The sequence below is a fragment of the Leishmania mexicana genome, chromosome 20 (genome assembly GCF_000234665.1).
Source record: "Leishmania mexicana MHOM/GT/2001/U1103 complete genome, chromosome 20".
NCBI lineage: Eukaryota > Euglenozoa > Kinetoplastea > Trypanosomatida > Trypanosomatidae > Leishmania > Leishmania mexicana.
The window spans coordinates 547,934-568,258 of record NC_018324.1 but is presented as its reverse complement, the minus strand read 5'-3'; the positions used below and the strand labels follow the sequence as shown (position 1 = coordinate 568,258).

General features: G+C 58.2%; 5 protein-coding genes across 5 annotated transcripts; all 5 read left to right on the top strand.

Annotated features, from left to right (window-relative positions):
• Nucleotides 1-376: 376 nt before the first annotated feature.
• On the top strand, nucleotides 377-1,906 carry LMXM_36_1520 (putative hypothetical protein, conserved,nima-related protein kinase; the record flags this gene model as incomplete). The annotated part of the gene is made up of 1 exon (XM_003874447.1): nucleotides 377-1,906. The coding sequence occupies one exon, from the start codon at nucleotides 377-379 to the stop codon at nucleotides 1,904-1,906; it is 1,530 nt and encodes a 509-aa protein (XP_003874496.1).
• Nucleotides 1,907-7,118: 5,212 nt separating this feature from the next.
• Nucleotides 7,119-7,643, top strand: LMXM_36_1510 (conserved hypothetical protein; the record flags this gene model as incomplete). Its single annotated transcript, XM_003874446.1, has 1 exon — nucleotides 7,119-7,643. One exon carries the CDS (start codon nucleotides 7,119-7,121, stop codon nucleotides 7,641-7,643), a length of 525 nt encoding a protein of 174 aa, XP_003874495.1.
• Nucleotides 7,644-8,565: 922 nt separating this feature from the next.
• LMXM_36_1500 (conserved hypothetical protein) lies at nucleotides 8,566-11,307 on the top strand (the record flags this gene model as incomplete). The annotated part of the gene is made up of 1 exon (XM_003874445.1): nucleotides 8,566-11,307. The coding sequence occupies one exon, from the start codon at nucleotides 8,566-8,568 to the stop codon at nucleotides 11,305-11,307; it is 2,742 nt and encodes a 913-aa protein (XP_003874494.1).
• A 1,737-nt stretch (nucleotides 11,308-13,044) lies between these two features.
• On the top strand, nucleotides 13,045-16,644 carry LMXM_36_1490 (conserved hypothetical protein; the record flags this gene model as incomplete). Its single annotated transcript, XM_003874444.1, has 1 exon — nucleotides 13,045-16,644. One exon carries the CDS (start codon nucleotides 13,045-13,047, stop codon nucleotides 16,642-16,644), a length of 3,600 nt encoding a protein of 1,199 aa, XP_003874493.1.
• Nucleotides 16,645-18,627: 1,983 nt separating this feature from the next.
• On the top strand, nucleotides 18,628-19,863 carry LMXM_36_1480 (conserved hypothetical protein; the record flags this gene model as incomplete). The annotated part of the gene is made up of 1 exon (XM_003874443.1): nucleotides 18,628-19,863. One exon carries the CDS (start codon nucleotides 18,628-18,630, stop codon nucleotides 19,861-19,863), a length of 1,236 nt encoding a protein of 411 aa, XP_003874492.1.
• Between the last annotated feature and the right edge of the window lie 462 nt (nucleotides 19,864-20,325).

The following is a 20,325-nucleotide window of genomic DNA, read 5'->3' as shown; positions in this document are numbered from 1 at the left end:
GCCGACGCCCCTATCTTACTTTCCATTCTCTCGCAATCTCCCTCTCACCGTGGACGCACTTGTGCGCTGCTTCTTTTTTTTTGAAAAGCACAGAACTTTGCTGTCTACTGTGCGAGTGCCATGGATACCCTTCAGCTGTCTCTCTACTCTCTCGCTCTGTCTCGCACCACCTCTGACTCAACGACGCTTTTCTTGCTGCTCTGATTCTCGCAGAAAACAAGCGAACATAAATTATCGCCCTTTTTTTTCTGTATCTTGCCAGTCCTATTCTGGTGTGTTGAGCACCTATCAGCGCACCCGTATACACTTTCCCTCGTTCACTTCATTCTTCCTTTTTTATCTGTTTCCTCGCTCTGTTATCTGTCGAAAAAAAAACATGTCGGGGGGTAACGCCGGCGACGCCATGATCGGCCGTGTGTGCCGGAACTTCCCGGACACGTTTGCCAAGGACGAGGCAACGGCACGTGAGCAGGACAAGAAGTACTGGATTAGCCGCGTGCTGGGCTCCGGCGCCACTGGTACGGTTCTGTGCGCGAAGCGCGTATCTGATGGCGAAGGATTTGCCGTCAAATGCGTTGACATGGAGGGCATGTCCGAGGCTGACAAAAATCGTGCGCAGGCAGAGGTGGACTGCCTGCTAAACTGCGACTTCTTTTCGATTGTCAAGTGCCACGAGGACCTGGCGAAGCGCGATGCCAACAACCCAGAAATGGTGCAGATGATTGCACTGGTGCTAGACTACGCCAACGCCGGTGATCTCCGCCAAGAGATCAAGAGCCGCGCCCGGACGGGTCGAACGTTCCGCGAGCATGAGGCAGGTCTGCTGTTCCTACAGGTGCTGCTGGCCGTCCACCATGTCCACTCGAAGCACATGATTCACCGTGATATCAAGAGTGCCAATATCCTGCTGTGCAGCAACGGCCTCGTGAAACTTGGTGACTTCGGTTTTAGCAAGATGTATGCAAATACCGTGAGTGATGATGTCGGTCGCACGTTCTGTGGGACCCCCTACTACGTGGCACCGGAGATTTGGCGGCGCTGCCCGTACAGCAAGAAGGCGGACATGTTCTCGCTTGGCGTGCTTCTTTACGAGCTGCTGACGCTAAAGCGTCCCTTTGACGGCGCCAATATGCACGAGGTCATGCACAAGACACTTGCTGGCCGCTTCGACCCCCTACCGAGCAATATTAGCCCAGAGATGCGCGATATCGTGACAGCGCTGCTGAGTGGTGACCCAGGGCGCCGCCCGTCGAGCAGTCGCCTGCTGAACATGCCCATCTGCAAGCTCTTCCTGTCTGGCCTACTCGAGATTGTGCAGACGCAACCGGCTTTCCAGGGGGGTCTGCGCGACTCGATCTCGAACCAGATTCAGGAGACGAAGCGGCTGCTAGTGACGGAGAAGCGCCATATCCAGCGCATGATGGAGGAAAGCTCGGGCAGCTCTGTGGCCGCGTCTACTACGATTCTCGAAGGCGCTACCCCGCTGACAACGACGCTGGGCGGCCTAACGATTCACGAGGGAACCGTGAAGAAGCAGAGCAGCGACATGGTGTGGAAAAAGCGCTATCTGTGCATCCGCGCCGAGCTCGCCGACGGTCAGACAGTGCTCGATATGAACCCCAAGTTCAAGACCTTGGACATGGTGCTGGCGATATCGAAGGAGACAATGGAGCAGCAGTGCATTTCCACGCCCTTCACGGAGCTGGAGGATGCCTTCCCGGTGCCTGCGAAGTATACCGGCTGCAATGCCTCCTTTGTTTTCGCCGTCGCTTTCAAGACCGGAAAGCGCCTGTCGTTCCAGACAAAGAGCGAGGTAGAGCGCGACCTTTGGATGGAAAAAATTCAGGACGTTTTGGGAATCGGCGACAGCGACGACGACATGTCTCCTCTGCCCGCAAAGGAGTGAGCTCGGCTCTACAACGCGCAGAAGAAAAGGATGTGACAACACAAGAAGCGGAAGGCATCAGGCAGAGGTCTGGTAGAGTGCGCTGCAGGCAACTGACCGGGCGGCGTGCGCGAAGACTTCTCCCTTCCTTTTGTGATCTTCCTTTTCGCTATATATTGTGTCGAGTCGTTCACGTACGCTAAGTGGCAAAGCGCGTTTGCGATGTGGCGGCACCATTTGCGTGTTGGTCCTTTCTATGTGCATCTGTCCGTAGTTCTCGTTCGGTGCGTAGCTAGTGCTGCGCGTCTTGTGAGATGCCGAATGGTTCGGTAGTGAACGAAGGCTCCTCTGCTTCTCCTGTCTCTTCAAGTTTATGTAGATACACGCCTTTCTTTGTTCGTTCTTTGTTTGCGTGTGTGTGTGTGTGCTTGTGGCGAGAACCCGACCCACCCAACCCCCTCTCAATCTCTCGCTCTCCCCCTCCTCTCGTTATCTGTCATGTCCACGTACTTCACGTTTGTGACGTGCGGAGTGTATGCTTGCTCGGCACGTTGAGGTACGCGCGTGTGTTTGTGTGACTGTGTGTGTGTGCATGTCCTTGCCCCTCCCCCCCCATCTTTCGTTCTTCTATTTTCATCTTCGTGGTCCTCACATTTTTTTTTCTGCGTGTTTCATCTTGATGGGGTGAGGGCACTGAGAAGCTGGGTGAGGGAACGTGATGACGGGAAAACGGAGGAACGATGCCTTGATGGAGCCCACGAGACCGAGGACGTTGTGGCCCTGGTGTTTTGGCCGTCTTGGTTGACTGGCTTGTCTCCTCGTCCGTGTCACTCTTGCCTTCCCCTGCTCTTTCACTGTCTCTCCTAGATGATGTGTTTGACTTCCACTGAGCCGTGTCCTTTTTTCTTTCTCGTTTCCCCTCCCCCCTTGTTAGAGGGCTTGTATTGATTTGACTTCCCGTTTTTTTTACTTCCTCGCTCTCTCTCATGTGAAAAGTGTTTTGTAAGTGATGTATACCAGCAGTCCACAGGCAGCAACAACGGCTGGATAGCGGCGGACCTGTTGCGTTCTCTCCCCCTTCCACTTTCTTCAGCGCGCGCGCACACACACACACACACACACGACCTGCGAGTGTGTGCATGTGTGTGTTTGTGTCTGCAGTTGCATTATCAGTGGCTGCTTAGTGGTAAACGTCGTCTTTTCCCTGTCGCCTTCTGTCCTTCCACTGTCACCACACCTTTCCCCCTTTCCTTTCCTGTCCCACCTCCTCCTCCCCGCCACTTCTCTTGCAGGAGACTCCCTGACAGCAGTAGATGCGCGTTTTTGTTTTGAGCGGGTGCGCTCGTCTGTTCGGGAGGAATCTTCCTTTCATGGACGCGGGCATTAGGGGGAGAGGTGGGTGAACGAGGGAGGGGAGGGGGAGAGAGAGACCCCCCGCCCCCGCCTCCCTCACAAAAATAGGGGTGAGGGGCGTATATCGATTCATGAACTGTCCTTCCTCTTCGTTTTCCACGTTGCTTGCTCTCCCTGTGCTCTATAGCTCCGCTGCTCTCTTTTTATTTTTCTGGAAGGCGCGAGAAGAGAATGCCCGTCTCAGACAGTTCTGTTTCTGTTTCTGTTTTTTTGTTGTTTTCTTTGCTTTTGATGTTGCTCTTCCAACTAATTGTGTACTCCTGAGTCAAGCGCGCCCCCTCCTCACATCCCTCTCCCCTCTCTCCCCTTGTCCCTCGGCCGTGGCTGGATGACACTTTCCGTCTCTTTCCTTCCTCTCTTCTGCTCACTTTTTCTCATCCGTGACACAGGTAGGACAGACTGGGGGTACACCTGCACCTTCCAGTAGAGCCATGCAACACGCATCTCACCAGGTGAGAGGGGCAGAGGTCAGAAAACTACAAGCAAGCGGGTCACGTGTCTTCATATCCCAGATGAGTATCCCTTGCCTGTGCGAGGTGGGAAGCAGGGGCGTCGAAGGGCACCTGGCTTCATGCGGCGCTCACACGCTCCTTTAAGAGGACAAGCGAAAACAGAACACGAGCGACAAACGGCCGAGAAAAAAAGGACAAAAGGGAGAAAAAACGAGTTTCCGCCAAACAACAACAAAAGAAAGCAGCCGCACGGGAGCTACATGGGAGGAGAGGCAGTCAAAGAAGCCGTCAAGCGACTGTGCTTTTTTTTGTTTGCCACCATCAGCGTTTTTCTTGTATTGTCTGTTTCCTTTTTCTTTGTTGCTGTGCTGAGAGTTAGTTGTGCTGCTTCTGCAGCTGCATTATCATGGTGTCCTTTCCCTCAAAGACATGCTCTTGCTTTTATGCTCTCTCCCTCCCCCCTTTTTCTTCTTCGGACACGAAAAATGCCTGACAAGTTTGCTCTTGCATGGCATGGCGACGCACTCTTTCTCTTTGGTTCTTTCCTCACTACTTCCTCACTTCCTCTTCCACTGCATCCCTATTTTTTCCATCCGCGTGTCGACTTCCCATGCGGACAGGGAGATATCTCAGTGCGTGGTGTCGCAGGGTCCAGTGCCCACACCTTCTGTGCGGAAAAGCCACGCAGCCCCTCGGCCCTATCCCCTGCCGATGCTGAAGCACCTCTGGTGGTGACGGAGTCAAGCGCCTGCGGCGTAGCGGAGTTGGAGCAATGTATCCCCACTGGTGTCGGAGGGCCATGTCCTGGATGGCATGGCTGCGGAGTGCCCTGCGACCAGTGAAGGCGTCTGTGCCATTCGTATAATGGGCAGAGTGTCGAGGTGGCTCGAAAGGCATCGCACCCCCCCCCTCGCCCTCACGCACTGGCCACTGGTGTGGCAGTGCTTGAGCCGGACCCCGTGGCGGATGCACCGGGTGGCGACCGGCACAGCGGGTCGCTGCTGTGAGGCGCGGTGCCGAGGTGACTGGGTCGGCGCACGGCTGCAGGGGTTGCCCTGCCGCCGCATCTCCCCATGCGATGGATGCCTGTGCCAGTACTGTTTAGAGTTTGGCTCCCGTTGCATGGCACAGAATGAACATGTTGAATAAACCTTTGGTGGCCTTGAAAGGCGTGTGTTAGCCTCCAGGCTACCGTGGTCAAAAGTGTGTTTGCTGGGTTAGTGTTGTCATTGTATGTGTATTTGCTAGTTTTCTGCTGCCCAGGACTCTCAGAGAGGCTGCGGTGAACATGTAGGTTGGTTCTGTGTATGCATGTACATATGTGTGTGTGTGTCAACCGCAGATGTGGCGTATGGTGACGCCTCACCCCATCTGCTTCCTGTTTCTGCCATGGAAATTTCTCTCGTAGGTGATGCTGCCTGAATCTCTTGTTTTTTTTGTTGTATGGTGCTTCTTATGTTTCTATTTCTCTCTGTGTGTGGGTGTGGGTCACCTATCCCCTTTCTTTTCTTTTGGGTCTCTCCGTTCTTTGTGTGGTCTGTTGATGTTATGGGTGTGGTTCCTCGTCGATTTGTTTTCGCTTCTGTTTGTTTGTTTTTTCCAGACGTGAGAAGCTCTCGTTTTGACCTCTTCCTGTTATTATAGCTTTTGCCATCGTCGCTGTGTTTCAAGCTTATGAATGATGCATGACAACGGCACAACTTAAACACACAGACGCACACACGTACGCACGCACGCGCGCGCAGCAAAAGGCACTACTGCTCGTCACTGCAGAATCGATGACTATTTTGCACGAGAAACGCATAGGGCTACACCCCCTTCAGCAGCATGTGCTCCAGCGATGTGGTAGCACTGCATTTCTTTCCTTCTGGCGGTGTATCGCAGTGTATACCCCGACGCTTTTTGCCCCCGCTGATGCTCCGCTGCGCATCGTCACTATTCATGCCTGGCTCCTTTCCTGCCCTTCAGATACGAAAGCACAGATAATCCAGCAGCGCCTACCATGTGCACCCTGACTCATGAGGCGTTATGATTCGATGGTGGGCGGGCTACAGCACCCTGCTGGCATTGCGGTACCCCTGTGCTGCCAGAGCCTTCGGTCCTCCTCTTTCCGGTGTAAGGGCCCACCACCCGGCATTTCGCCGCGTACACTACGCGAGATTCACGGGGCGTTCGAGACTCAGAGCAACAGTCATTTCACGCTAGGGTGCTGCATGCGGTGACCTGACTAGTCACACATCACCCGTGCTGCATGGGTTTTCCCTCTGGCCGTGAATGGCGACACCCCTTATCTGTCGCGGCACAGGCGGGCGAGCCAGCCAGGCACGCCGCCGACGCACGGCATGGACGGAAATGCCAGATGAAGATGGCGAGTCCCCTCTCCCCACCCCCAACACAAGAAGCCCGTCGTGAAACACAGGCCCTCCGGGGGTGCGGACATGCGAGGACTGTGCGACCGCGCTGTCACGGACGGCTGGAGCACGGCGTGCTGGGGGGTCGGCAGGGCCAGGGCGGTGGGCGCCAGGCAACGGCGCGAAGAGCCGCACACGGGACAGCGCCAAAGCGCACACGTGGCGTCATGGGCGGCGCCTTCTCCACCCCGGCGGGGTGGGCTCCATGAGGCACCGACGCCGGATGCACGACGTGAGCAGCCCGAGGTGCCGCGGGTTGGGGCGGCTGAGCGGGCGACGCACGGCATACAGGCCGGATGTGCAAGGTCTCTCACAGGTCCCTGGCCTGCGGCTTCTGGTCTTCCTCCCTGAGCGTGTCCTGCCGTGCACCTGGACTGCCCACTGCCTCCGGCCTCGCGCATGGTACCCCGGGCGCCGCCCGCGTCCGATGAAGGGGGCGAGGAGGGACATGCAGAGCCCGTAGGTCGCACGGCCCGGTTCGGCGGCGAGGGCGGCTCTGCCCTGGACGACGAGGGTGCAGCTGTGGTGCATCAGCGGTAGGGTGGGCTGAGGCTGTGCATGCGTATATTTGGTGACTTTGTCGTGGTTTGAGCGGAGGTCTTGAGGTAGAAGAACAAAGGTGCTGCACTGGAAGAGAAATCGACTCCTTTTGCGTGATGGAACAGGAGGCCCCGCCGCGGGAGTTGGTGGTATGCCGACGATGTTCAAGTTTTTCGGGTGCTTCTGTTCAGATTTGGGAGCCTATCATGTGCCTCTGCAATTTGCTCTCTGGAATACTTGGCCAGTGCTGTTTATGTTTACGCAACGGGAGTCATATCCTCGGGCCAGCGGTGGTTCAGCTTCTGGCGTCATCTCGTGCGACCTCGCTTCCTTCTTCCTCACATCACATACCCGCTCATACGAAACCGTGTAGGCACAGCCGGTGAACTCGTTGTGTTGTTTTTTTGTCTGCCATCAATGCTCTCTCGTAACGTCTCAAGGTGCTGTGAAGCTCATAGGCGCTGCCGGGCTTTTGCAGTTCTCGCGTTTGGGGCCTTGCAGGTCGAATCCCCGATGGCGGCGTGCCTTCGCCGTTGCACGGCCTCCTTAAGGGCAACAGCAACGGTTGCCTCGCTCAGCAGCGATCACGCAGTGCTGTCTGTCTGCAAGCGCTGCGAGCACACCAGCGCCATCGCAACGCCACCAGGAAGGGAGTTGACAACCAAGGAGCAGATCGACGAGCTGATGGACGCGTTTGCAGAGGCCTGTGAGCTGATTACAGATGCGAAGGAAAGCGTCGGCACAACTTACTTCGAGGACGATATGGAGGACGCGGAGAAGCAGACGCACGATGTCCTGAAACGCTGGGAGAGTCTGCAGGCAGCGCTGGAGCGCAAGGGGACCGCAGAGGAGCTGCAGAAGGTTCGCAATATGTACGATCTAAAGATCAAGCAACTGAAGGCGGAGCTCGAGACGGTGCGTGAGGCCGGCGGAGCCGGATGACACCCGCGCTGTGGTACTCGCGGTGGTGCTTGCTCGCTCTTTCACATTTTCCAGACTACCCCTACCCCTACCCCGTCCCTCCCCCCGAAGAGGTAAGCTAGGAGGCGTAGTCGCCATGCGTGCGAGTCGTTCGTGTTCCTCTCTCTCACACAAGGTATTACCGTATCTTTTATACTGCCGCTGCGACAAGGCCTTCTCTCCCCACTGTGGCCTGCGTCAGTCCTGTGATGATAGTCCCCATTTGTCTTGGTCGTCTTCCTTCTCTCCTCCCCTCTCCCCAGGAGGAAAGAATCCACTTCAAGCGTTTCGCCTGACGACGTTTTGTGTATCTTCGTGTGTGTGTGCGGACGATGGATTTCTCTTGTTGTTCCCTTGTCCTGCGTTTTTCTTGTTGTTTCTCGGTCGCCGGCGCGCAGGTTGTCGGCTGCCACGACAAGGGAAAGCGAAGAGGTCTCTCATACCTGCGTGCTTGCACGCCATATACGCAGTGGCCGAGAGGCAACGGTGTGACCGCTTCTGCTCGTTGTCTCAAATCATGATGCGTCTTTAGCTCCCTCATGCACGCGGATGATTGCGTATCGTATTGGCACCTGTGTGCGCGCCTGTGGAGGCGTTAGCGCCACCCCGTCCCATTCGGCCTTCCCTTTTGCCTTTCGGCGCTCGCTGCCCATGTTGTTTGACCGCTGCATCTGCAACGCCTTCGCCGAAAACACCATCACACACGCATTATCCCAAATGCGACCAGAGCGTACAGAAATTTTTTTCCCTGCGTTCTTTCGGACTTTTCACCCCTCCTATCTATTGTCACCGGCTCTGCGCAATTTTGTTGTCTTGCATTTTGCCACGGACAGGGAACACACCATTCCTCCGCTCCTGCCCCCCTCCCCTTCTACTGTCTCTGTCACCCCACTGCGCAGCAACGATGGGTATCCCTGACTTCGTGAAGTTCATTGCGCGCTCCTCGCCTAGTGCGCTGTGCCGTGTGCCGAAAGGCAGCTCAAGGCACGAGCCGCTCATCTTCGACTTCATCTTGATTGACGCCACGAACGTGGCGCAGACACTTGGGCTTGACACCCTGCGCACATTTCTCGATCCCGACCATCTCGTGGCGAGGTCAGCTGTCATTTTCGCGCTAGACTCCCAGCGCGATCGCAGCGGCACGGCGCGCGCTCACCGCCATGCACTTGTGGGCATCGGTGACCTCGATGTGCATGTGCAGAAACTGTGCGGGCAGTTGGCGGACGCGTACCGTGCGCGGCAGCGGAGCAACAACAGGCTGGGTGCCGGTTCTGGGGCCAACCCGTACGTGCTGACGAGCGGACGCGGTGTGGCGGGGGAGGCGGACTACAAACTTCTTGACCTGCACCGTTCCTTGGTGACGTGTGCCATTGCCAGCGGAGCCACTGTCCTCCCCTCCTTTCTCTTTATCTCGGAGGACTCTGATGTGCTGTGCGGCGTACTCTGCGGCCCAGGACCGCAGCAGGTTTCCATTGCCACAAAGTTGCAGGACGTCCTCTTCGAGCCTTCGATTTTGCGCCTGGATCGCGTCTTGGCGTTTGTGGCCACCTGCACCGACGCTTTCTACGCCGAGAACGAGAAGGAGGCCGCGGCAGCTGCCGCAGCCAAGACGAAGGCGATAACGGAAAGAAATGCTGCAAAGCGAAATAGGGCGAACTCCCTTGCCACTACGCCGGTGACGAAACATCCGCAGGAGCAACACAGCGACGAGGAGGTGGAGCTTTCCGTGAAGGACACGGCGGCCGCCACGGTTACGGCGACGACTGTGCGAGACGACGGTGTGGTGCGTCGCCGCAAGCAGGACGGCCCAATGGTGGCCACTGGCGTGCGCATCGAATTGGCGGACAGCAGCGATGACGATCAGTCAGAGCATGTGGAGACGAAGGAGACAAAGGTGCCCACAGCAACTGCAGGCGCAACCGCTGAGGCGCCTGTGTCAGAGGTGGAGGAGGTGCCCATTGATGATGGCAAGTGCGTCGAGGGAGCCATCGCCGCTCCGAGGGAGGGAGAACTGCTCATCTCCTCCATCACGCACACGAGCTGCGTTGACATGGTGTTTCTCTTTATGATTGTCATGGGCAACGGCGTCAATGTGCCGTCGCTGGTGCGCGGCGCCACAAAGGTGGATTCCGGGTCGTGCTGGCAGGCGTACTGCAAACACAAGTACAAGAATTTGTCTGCCGCAGATGCCGAGACAGGCCGCGCACTACTCATCACCTCTATCAACACGCACTCGACGAACAGAGGCAGCCTCGCACTAAACTGCCACTTCCTCCACTCCATCTTGGACGCTGTGCATTACGCCGACGCGGAGCCGCGACCGCCCGTCGAGGAAGAGAGGAACAGCGCCATCATCTACCTCTCCAATGCCGTCTACGCGACGCTGCGCTACATTGTGGGGTGTAATCTTGACAAGACGCCGGCATTGAAGCAAACGTTTCTCGACTCACGGCCGCTGTCCGAGACGCCCATCATGCTCCCTAGTCTCTCTGCGGTGATGTGGGTGCTCGGCCAGGAGGCGACGCGCACGTTCTCGTTCCCTCTGCACGGCCTCGCCAAGAAGGAGCTCTTGGTGGCCGCGTCAGGTGGCGCGTCGGCTAGCAACGATGCTGCCAACGCCTCGTCGAGGCTTGCAGCCAACCACGCCACCTTTGCGCGTGACGCGTCGTCCTCCACAAGCTACCTTGACGTTGGCGATCATCTCGTGGCGCCGGCAGCCTCGAATGCGTGGGCCGTGCGTGGTGCGCGCACGAGCAACGTGTCGCTCGCCACTCTGATGCAAAACTTCACTAGTGGCGTTGACGGAGCGACTTCGGCTGCGCGCAGCGGTCACTGCACCGATGCAGGAATGCGGCCTGCCCAGCTCCCCAGCGTTACAGAGATGCTGAAGAAAGCCCTTCAGATGGTGTCACCAGCCAGTTTAGCGAAAGCTAACCTGCTCGTCTACCTCACGGCCGTCTGGACGTACTCCCTCGGACTCGGTGTCCGCCGCATGGCGACGCTCACCAAGGCCGCCGCGTCAGTGGCGAAAACCGAAGTAGGGGTGTCGGCGTCCAGCTCGGTGCCGCCGCCCTCCTCGGCTGGAGTCGCAAAAGCTTCAAGGGCGGCATCGGGCACATCGCCAGCTGGCGGACACTACGTATACAGCTTCGAGTTGCGTCGCATGGCTCCCGTTCTACAGCCTGCGGCTTCGCAGCCACCGTCCTCCATCACAGTCGCATCTGGGCGCCCCGCGATATCTGGAAGGGTGGACAGCACAGCCTCTTCGTTGAGCGAGAAATCAGCGGCGCAGCAGGCCATCTTGGCGGCACTCGGGGTATCGTACGACTACTCAAAGACGCCGCGTGATTCGGCAAACATTGTGAATCTGCCGCGCTGTGCGATGGACGAGGAGGACGTTGCAGAGCTGCAGCGACTCCGGAAGGTGGCAAGGAAGGAGCGTACGCTTTCTGCGTTGGTGGTCGACGCCGTCCCCGGCAAGAAGCGCAGTGCCAACGCGGATGACGAAGACGGCGACATTGGCCGGACGAGGTCAACGAAGAAGGCCGAAGAGACGAAAAACGGCGCCTCCAAGGCAAAGAAACGTCTCGGTAAACGCGAGCGTCTAAAACAGCAAAAGACAACCGCGAAGAGGGCAGTTGCCTGAGCGGATGGAGGCTTGCCGAGGCACGTGGGGCGTACCGCGCGACTCAATGCGCCTACAAAGGCTGCGACTTGGTGAGGCGGAGCAACGGCACTCACTACTCCAAGAAGCGTACGTGTGCCGCATCTTGCTTTGTGTTGTATTCCCCCTTAACGCAGGTGACGACGGTGCTCTGCTTTCTTTTTCTTTTAACTACACGTTAATGGCGATCGTTTAATACGGAAACGGACAGGAAAACACAAGGTGTCCTCTCTCTCTCCCCCCATTGAAAGACGAAGAGGACGATGACCGTGTGTGACGCAGGTGTGAGATGTCTGTGGCATGCGTTCCAGGTCGCCCCTTGACGCAGGGATGGCAGTGCGTGTGGACATGGGCTGGTGAAGAAAGCCTCCTCTGTGTTTTGGCGTTGCAGAGAGGAAACGCAGATTTTCGCGCATGACCCTTTTCATTATTTGCCACGCGGCTGTTGCCTATGACATGCTCATTAAACGCCAGCAGAGCAGGCGTGAGGGGAGGGGGACTACGGTCGTACCACCGATGCCCTCTCCACTTTCTCCACTGTGACCTTGTGGACTGTGTTCTGGGCTGCTGCACTACCGACGATGTCTGTTGCGAAACAGTCTTCATGCCGCCTCTCTTTTTTTTCCATCCGCGTGTCGACTTCCCATGCGGACGGGGAGATATCTCAGTGCGTGGTGTCGCAGGGTCCAGTGCCCACACCTTCTGTGCGGAAAAGCCACGCAGCCCCTCGGCCCTATCCCCTGCCGATGCTGAAGCACCTCTGGTGGTGACGGAGTCAAGCGCCTGCGGCGTAGCGGAGTCGGAGCAATGTATCCCCACTGGTGTCGGAGGGCCATGTCCTGGATGGCATGGCTGCGGAGTGCCCTGCGACCAGTGAAGGCGTCTGTGCCATTCGTATAATGGGCAGAGTGTCGAGGTGGCTCGAAAGGCATCGCACCCCCCCCCTCGCCCTCACGCACTGGCCACTGGTGTGGCAGTGCTTGAGCCGGACCCCGTGGCGGATGCACCGGGTGGTGACCGGCACAGCGGGTCGCTGCTGTGAGGCGCGGTGCCGAGGTGACTAGGTCGGCGCACGGCTGCAGGGGTTGCCCTGCCGCCGCATCTCCCCATGCGATGGATGCCTGTGACCGGCCGAGTGCGGGGCGGTAGCGTGTAGGCTGAACTCCCCTGTTGCGTGGCACAGAATGCAGACGGTGGCGGACAAGAAAAAAAACGAAAACACAATAAAGCATCTTATCATTGGTATCATCCCTCCCTCTCTCTCCTTCGCGGTCTCTCACGTGCACATTTGCTCATCTCGACAACTGGCCACGCACCGGCGCACCGATCGCTCATGTACGACTGGGACACATTAACAGCTGTAGCAGCGGCATAGACACACACACACACACAAAAGAAGAAGGAAAGGAGCGAGGCGTGACTTTTTCTTTTTTTTCATTTGGTGTCCTGCGCACATGTGCGATGTGGTGCGGTTGCTGGTGCGGCCGGGACTACTGGAATTTCTTTTGTGCTTGCTGTGGACTTGCCCGTTTGCGCGGCGGCTGCTATGAGGACGTCACGACCGACTCGATAGATTCCAACAATCGCACATAATTCCACCAGTACACGTATCCGTAATCGACATCTTTTTCTGTCAACCGTCAGCTGTTTCAGACGCCGCTCACCGCGGAGAAATCGGCGCGCGAATCAGGAACCACATCTCAAAAGGTAGAAAGGTCAATGGAAAACGAGGAGGGTTTGTCGAGGGTTGTACCGGTGCTGGGGTCTGGCGTCTCCTCCCCGCGTGCTGCGTTGGAGCACTCGGAGCGTGCGGCGAAATCATCAGCACAGGAAGCTTCAACTTCGGCAGGCACCCCAGCCGCCCCCTTCTCGCGCTCCACGACACCTTCTCCTTTTCACCGAGCTCCTTCTGGTGCGCGGGGAAGCGATGAACAGGACCATGTAAGCATTCCTACCCCCTCTCTCCGGAGAATGAAGCCGTCAGTGGCGCGAAAGGCGGATGGATCCACCGCGGCGCACACACAAAGACTGTCTGGGTGCTCTGTCACGTCCAGCAGCTCCATTGTGTTCTCGGGGGCCGACAGCAACACCGGAACGTCTATTCTGTTTGCCAGCGATGGCGCGTCTTCTGACCACGTTATGAGCGGTGAAACTTCACCGCCTAGGCGCTCCTCCAGTGCTGTGAAGAATGGAAAGTCTGACAACGTTGCTGCGCAGAAGCCACAGACGAAATTCGACGAGACTACCCACCACGCCGCTGCTGTTGTCGATCTCAGGAGTGACTCATCTTTTGATATCCGCGTCGAGGAAGATGAGCAGACGGAGGAGTTGCCAGTAGTGGCCGCAGCGGCGGATGAGGCGCCGCAGCCGGAGCGCAAACCGTCAAAGGTGTCGAAAAAGACAACGCCTGGCTCACCGAGTCTTGCCTCGTCGAGATCCACAACGGAGGCAACTAGCAAACGCGTGAAAAAAGTGGGCGCATCCACGAGCCGCGCTACGCCTGCGGTGTCGTCTGCCGACCCTGCACCGAGAGACGTCCGTGCGTGCCGTGGAGCCAAAGTTGCCGTGCCGTCGCAACATGCGAGTCCTGCCCCTGCTTCGAGAGGCCAACCGGGAACGTCATCAGCATCAGAGCAAAAGGCAAGCACACTTCAAGCAGAGCAGCGATTGGCCTCTTCTTCCGGAGATCATGAGTTGGTCGTCGCCCCGTCGCCATCCTCTCGCAGTAGCAGCGGGGGCAGTCTTAGTCACCACGAGTCTCGTCGCTCTGTGAACATCGTCCGCGAGGAGAGCGCAGAGCGCTTTCCAAATCGCGACCGTGGGGTTCCTCCCACCCTGACGAGGGACATGGAGCAAGATGATGAACGGCGGTCAATCAGCACACCAGAGCGAGTACTAGGGTGTGGCGTGTCTCGCTGCCACAAAGGCGTCACCGCAGACACTGGTGAGAGGTGTCGCGGCAGTTACACACACCGTGGGGAGGAGGAGGAGCAGTCATGGAGGACGCATTCTGGTTACTCGCGCACGGGCCGCTACCGAGGTCGAGAGCTGTCGCGAGACGGGTACCGTTATTTGTCGTCACGGTCACCGGTGCGCCGCAATGGTTCGCGGCACCTGACCGTCGGAAGCTTGCACGGCGACGCGCTGGCGCACGAGCGTCTGATGGAGCTGAGGCAGCACAGCCGCGAGGGGAACTTTGGCTGGCCACGGTCACACCACCGGCGCTGCAGCGGTGAGGTACCCCCACATCATCGGTGTCACTGTCACTCAGGAAGTAGCGCGAAGGCGCCGCCGCCTTTGTGCACAGGTGGCGTGCCGCTCCACCGCATCTCCGACGACTACACCGGTAACGACGTGTACGCTACAGCTGCTGTCACCTCTCTTGAGCGATTCGGTGCCCTCTCGGAGCGGTGTAGCAGCTGCTACAGTCGCGAGGTTCAGGATGACTGGTGCGGAGGGGCGGCCGTGCAAAGCGCACGCTCAGCCGCCAGCAGCTCCGTCTTCACCGGCGATGACGTCGAGGGCAAGGAGGAACTACTTACTTCTTCCCACTTCAATGACCGCCGGAGGAGTACTAGTGGCCGCCGAGTAGATGCTGGACTGTCGCCCCGCTCAAGGGCGCGTTACGGCGGTAGGAAACCAGAGCAAACCATATGCAGACAAGAACTTCTAAGGTACGACTACGGAGATCACACAGTGTCTGATCATCGAGGAGGTGGATCGGTGCACCACTGCGGCGGCACTGCGGCCCGCGGTCATGGCCGTCGTGGCGCAGAGTGGGAGCCGGACTACTACTACTTGAATGCACCATGGAGAGGCCACTTGCTCGATAGCGGTGGCTGCGGTTGTTCGTGGTGCTCACAGAGCACCCACACTCCCCGCTTGGCTGCTTCGCCGCCTCGTCAGAGCCCACTCCGTTCTCGTCGCGGCATCTATCGCCCTTCTTCGCCTGCGGCCGTACAGTCAGGCGAGGTGCGGTATCAGTCACTCGCGCCTTTGGCGTCCTCACCGGTTCGCAGGCACCGAGCCGGGAGCGCGGCAAGCGGCAAGCAGGTAACACCGTTGCGGCGAGCGTCACAGAGCCCTGCGTCCTCTGTGGCTTCCGTCCCTCTCTCGGAGAAGGAGCTGCTGGGCGAGGTGGAGTGGAAGCTAGACGCGCTGGAGAAACAGATCGCCGACGAAGACGCGGAGCGGGAGCGAGCGATGATGCGTAGTCCATTTGAGCGGCTCTACCACCTGAACAACCGCCGCGACCGTGACGAGCGACGCAATAAAGTGTTCCAGTTGAACCTCCTTGAACGGATTCGTGACCGAATCGTCTCCGGTTCTCTGAAGGAGGACATCGCACGGAAAGAAGAGCGACTGCGCAAGCAGGAGGAGATGCTGACGAGCCCCAACGGGGTGTTTGTGCGCTTGTACCAGAAATCGAGTCCGCATCGCTCCTCACACGTCGCTGCCGCCACCGCCGCCGAAGGGAGCGATTGCAAGAGTGCGGGTGAGGGCAACCGTGACGGGCGCGCCAGCGTCAACACCACCGGCGTGTCTAGTCAGCGAGCGTCGACGGCACGTAGCCGCATGAAGGCAGAGTCGCAGGAGTTGTGCAACCGTCTCTACGAAACCGCCGCCATCGTGAAAGAGAAGAAGGAGGAGATGAGGAAGCAATCTGTGGAGAAGCGCCAACAGCAGGAGGCGGAGGAGCTCCTGATCGCGCGCTTGGCGGGACAGATTCAACTCGAGCGATCCCGCACGCGTGCCTCGTCAAAGAGGCGACCGAAGACGCCAGCTCAGTTGGAAGACGAAGCCCGCGCGGAGCTGGAGAAGCTGCGCGAACAGGACCCGGAAGGCTACGAGAAGAAGGTGTTGCGAGGTCGCGTGCTGTCGCCAGCGGAAAGAGATCTGCAGGCCGTGCGGCTCTGGAAGCACGGCTACATCTCGAAGGCGAACCTGGAGGCGCAAAAGGAGGTGTTGGAGCTGAAGAAGTGTACCTTTCAGCCTACCATCAATGAGTTCTCAGGCTCCGCCGGCGTTACCGGGCGTGACCACACGCGCGGTAATGGCGGCGGTGGCACGGATGATGACAAGCGCTTGAGCGCCAGCACCGACTCTGCTCAGCGTCACCGCAAGGGGGACCGGTTCAAGGAGCTATACCGCAAAGGAATGCAGGCCAAGGTGCGTGGAGAGACGCTACGCGACGAGCGCGACCGTCAAACGCGCCTCAGCATCCTTCGCAGTCGTATGATGAGTGACCACCACTTTCGGCGCCGCGTCGAGCTCGACCCATCGCTGGCCGAGCGCTTCATGAAGTCACTTGTTGTTTAGTGTGCTAATTCCCGACAGGCTACTCCCTGCGAGCAGCTGCAAGGGGCGCCCGGCGCAGGGTGTACCACTCTCCCATGTATGCCACGGGCCGTGGGGGAAGGAGGGAGGGAGGGGAGCTTTGCTGTTGTCTGCGCCTGTATCCTCGCGCGGAGTCAGCGGCATACACATCGGGTGTTGGAGACGGAATCGTCGTGGACGCCCTTTTTGTTTTGAGCGGCTATCACTACATATCACTATGATGCTCCCTCTCGTTGCTTGTGTGATAGCTTGTTTGCATGTGCTTGAGTCGTGCGTCAAGAAGCTGGTGCTTCTTGTCTCCTCAGCATCACCGCTAGATCCTTTGGGTGTTTTTCGAGTCATCTGTCCATTGCAGTTGTCTTGTTGTGTTTCTCTCTATTTATATAGATGTTTGGCTGCATCCTGCGTGTGCCAAAGTGACGAAGCTCGGTCCAGTACATGGCCGGGGGCTAGAACAGCGACGTTTGCGTGGCTCCGTACAGAAAAAAAACATGTTGAGGCTGCAACTCACTGCGCGTACACAAGTGCACCCGCACAAGCGCACGGACAACTTCTCTCACCGCCTACCTCGTGCTCTTCCTGCTGTTCCTCTCTTGTGTGCCGGGCTCACCTGTTCCATGATTTTTTTATATTCGCTGCTCTGTCGTGGAGGCGAGAGGGAAGGTGGGGCCACAGCCTTGTTCAACATGCGCTCCCACATAGGCTTGTATCGGTGTTACACACAAGGCGTGGGGGAGCGAGGAAGAGCGGATCACTCGCGGCGTGCTGCGACGAAGCTACTTGAACATCGTTGTGGTCTGTGCCTCTCCCTCTGTGGGTGTGTTCTGTCGTGTCCACTGTTCCTTTGTCTGCATGTGCCAGAGAGATACACACACAGACAGCAAAGGGATGGAGAGAAACATCGGGGCTGTGAGAAGCAAGCAGGGGGCGGATTGGGTGGGAAGAGCTGTCACGCACTACTGTTGCAGTGACCACGATGCTGTGGTGCTCCGCTGGCTGAGCTCTTGTACATCTCGCTTCTTTGGCGAGGCGCCGGCAAACTGCCGCCTCTTTGTTTTTCTTTTCGTCTGCCTTGTTGTGCATTGCCGTCTCCCCGCCCGCACCTTTCAACTATGGCTGAGGAGGGCACGAGAGCGAGAGAGAAAGAGGGGCAATGCAAAGTGATTTGCTGCTTCTGCAACATGCTGTGTTTGTGGTGTGTCTCTGCTCCCATGCTTACATAATGATAGTCGTATTTCTCCATGTGGGCCTGTTTGTTGTTGCACTTCAATGCGATGGGAACGCCAATGCAGCAAACTTCAAAGGAGGGATCTATCGTGGCACCAGTCTCCGTGGAGCGCAAAGGCATGGTACTCTCTCCAGTCTGGCGAAACAAACCTGTGCTATAGCGCTGCGCCGACTCGCAACACCATAACTTCTCTCCTTGTGCGAACTCATTGCAGTGGTACTTTTTCTGCCGCCGTGGCGTGCCCCGTTTCATCTGAAGAAGGCACACGCGTCAGTGTATTTGAGTCCCTGTCGCCCTACCTCGTCACGTCGTAAGCGAGACAGAGCACCCTATCATTGTCGCCAATCCGTCACATGAGCTGCACCTTGTGCTGCGCTGACGTGCCGCTGTGTCATGTGCTGTACATGCGTTTTCTTCTTCTCTGCTTCGTGCACCGCTCGTCCTCATTTTTGACTTCTGGGCCATGTTCCCTTTATTGCCGATAGAGGAGAGCGATCATGTGGCGTTTTCTGAGGTCAGTGAATCTACGGGTTCACGTCGCACTTCGACAGTCGCATTCAACGCACACTCTCCGGTGCGTACGCGCGTCCATCAACACGCGTGTGGGGGATGAGACCCCAGCGCTGACGCCGGAGCTCGCTGCTGCCGCTTCTTCTGATAAGACGGTATGCGCAGCGTCCACCGACAGCACGAGTAGCGGCGGTGGCGCGGCGGATAAGCGAACATCGCGGCACCCGATGGAGTTGCTGTCGCGCGTCTTTCAGCGCCATCCACCTGCACTGCGATTGCACCGCGAGCTCACTATCGCTCTCTCCGACGGCGACTCCGCCCGTGCGGCGGACTTGGCCAGCGTGCTCGCTACCACTGTCCAGCGCGTCGTGGCAGCGCAGGAGGCGGAGTCGAGCAACGCTGCGACATCACCTGAAGGGCCCGCGAATACGGGGCACTTCTCCCAGAGCGACATCCCTGTGGCTGGTCTCGAGGATGTGGAGGAGGCGGTGGAAAAGACACGCCAAGCACTCCTTCATGCGGCGACCGTGCGGGTCAGCAGTGGCGTGGCTAGAGACACGGAGGGTGCTGCTGCTTCCTCTGCGGCCGCGGCTGGGGAGCGGTCACTTCCTTTTTGGCGCGATCCGGAGCGGCTGTGTATCACCGTCTTGGAGTCCACGTTCGAGACGGAGGTGCTTGGTGGCGAGTCTCAGGACACGCTAACACCCGCTGGCAACTGGGCAGCGGAGCACGAGGCGGAACAGGTGCGCATACTCGACGCCTACTTGGACAAGGAAGACGCACGCTGGAAGGCGCAGAAGGCGGCGATTGCGAAAATCGTTCTCGACGCGACACGCTCCTTGGGTCTCACCCCAGAAGACTTGCAAGCATTCGAGGGCATCTCCGCCTCTGCGGGCGCTGGTGCGGCTGCGGCGGTTGGCGAGCGGAAACTGAACGTGTTGCGTCACAGCAACCTTGTCATTCGCGGTGAGATGCCGTCTGCGCCGTTCTCTAACGCTGCTTCGGAGCGTGTTGACGAGGGGGTAGAGGCGGAGCTGCGGGCGCTAGAGGAACGCATGTCGTCTCTCGGACAACCGCTGACACCGTCGGAGGTGCGCATGGCACGCTACGAGCTTCAGATGAGCAAGTCGAAGATGCGGTACGTCGTCGGGGTGCATAAGGAGCTGCAGCTCGTCCTTGACCACAGCCCCGCGCTGCGGGCATCACTCAGAGAGAAAAGTACCTCAGAGGTTACCTTCTCCACGGGCACTGAGGTGTTCATGGCGGAGGTGATTCGCGCTCTGAACGAAGGAGCCGATGCGTACAGTGCAAATGCCACGGCAGCGGGTACGCAGCTGACAGTGAGCAACGTGAAAGCGCGAGAGGCTGTGGAGTCACCGGTGATCCCCTTCACTTTCATGCTCAAGCTCTCGCTCTGGTTTACCACTGCACCACCACCGCCACCTTCTTCCTCCTCAGACTAGCTAGGTAGGGTGGGGTCGCAGAGAGGCGTTTCATGCGCGGCTCATTGGCGGGACAGAGTGCCGGTCACGTCCCTCGGTACTTGTCGATTCTTCAGACAACCGTCCGTTGTGCGCGCAGCGCACACGCGTATGCAGGGTTGCACAAACCCCTTGTCACATGCTCCTCGACAGCGTTCGAAGAGCTGAGCAGTAAACAGAAAAAAATGAAAGACGGTGAAGGTGGGCTAATGGAGTGTGTGCCGACGCAGTAACATAGAGCGTGGAACGGAAACAGGGGGGAGGGCGGTGGAAGCGTTGTCGCCGCCAGTGCTTTCTCTCTCTCCCTGCGACCCTGCGCCCACACGAAGTGTGAAGAGGCAACGGTGTTCTCTGCCGCTCTCTCCATCCACGTTTTGATCAATTTGTTTCTTCTCGCTCTTCACACGCTGTTTTATGTCCTCTTTCACTCATCTCTCTCTCCCA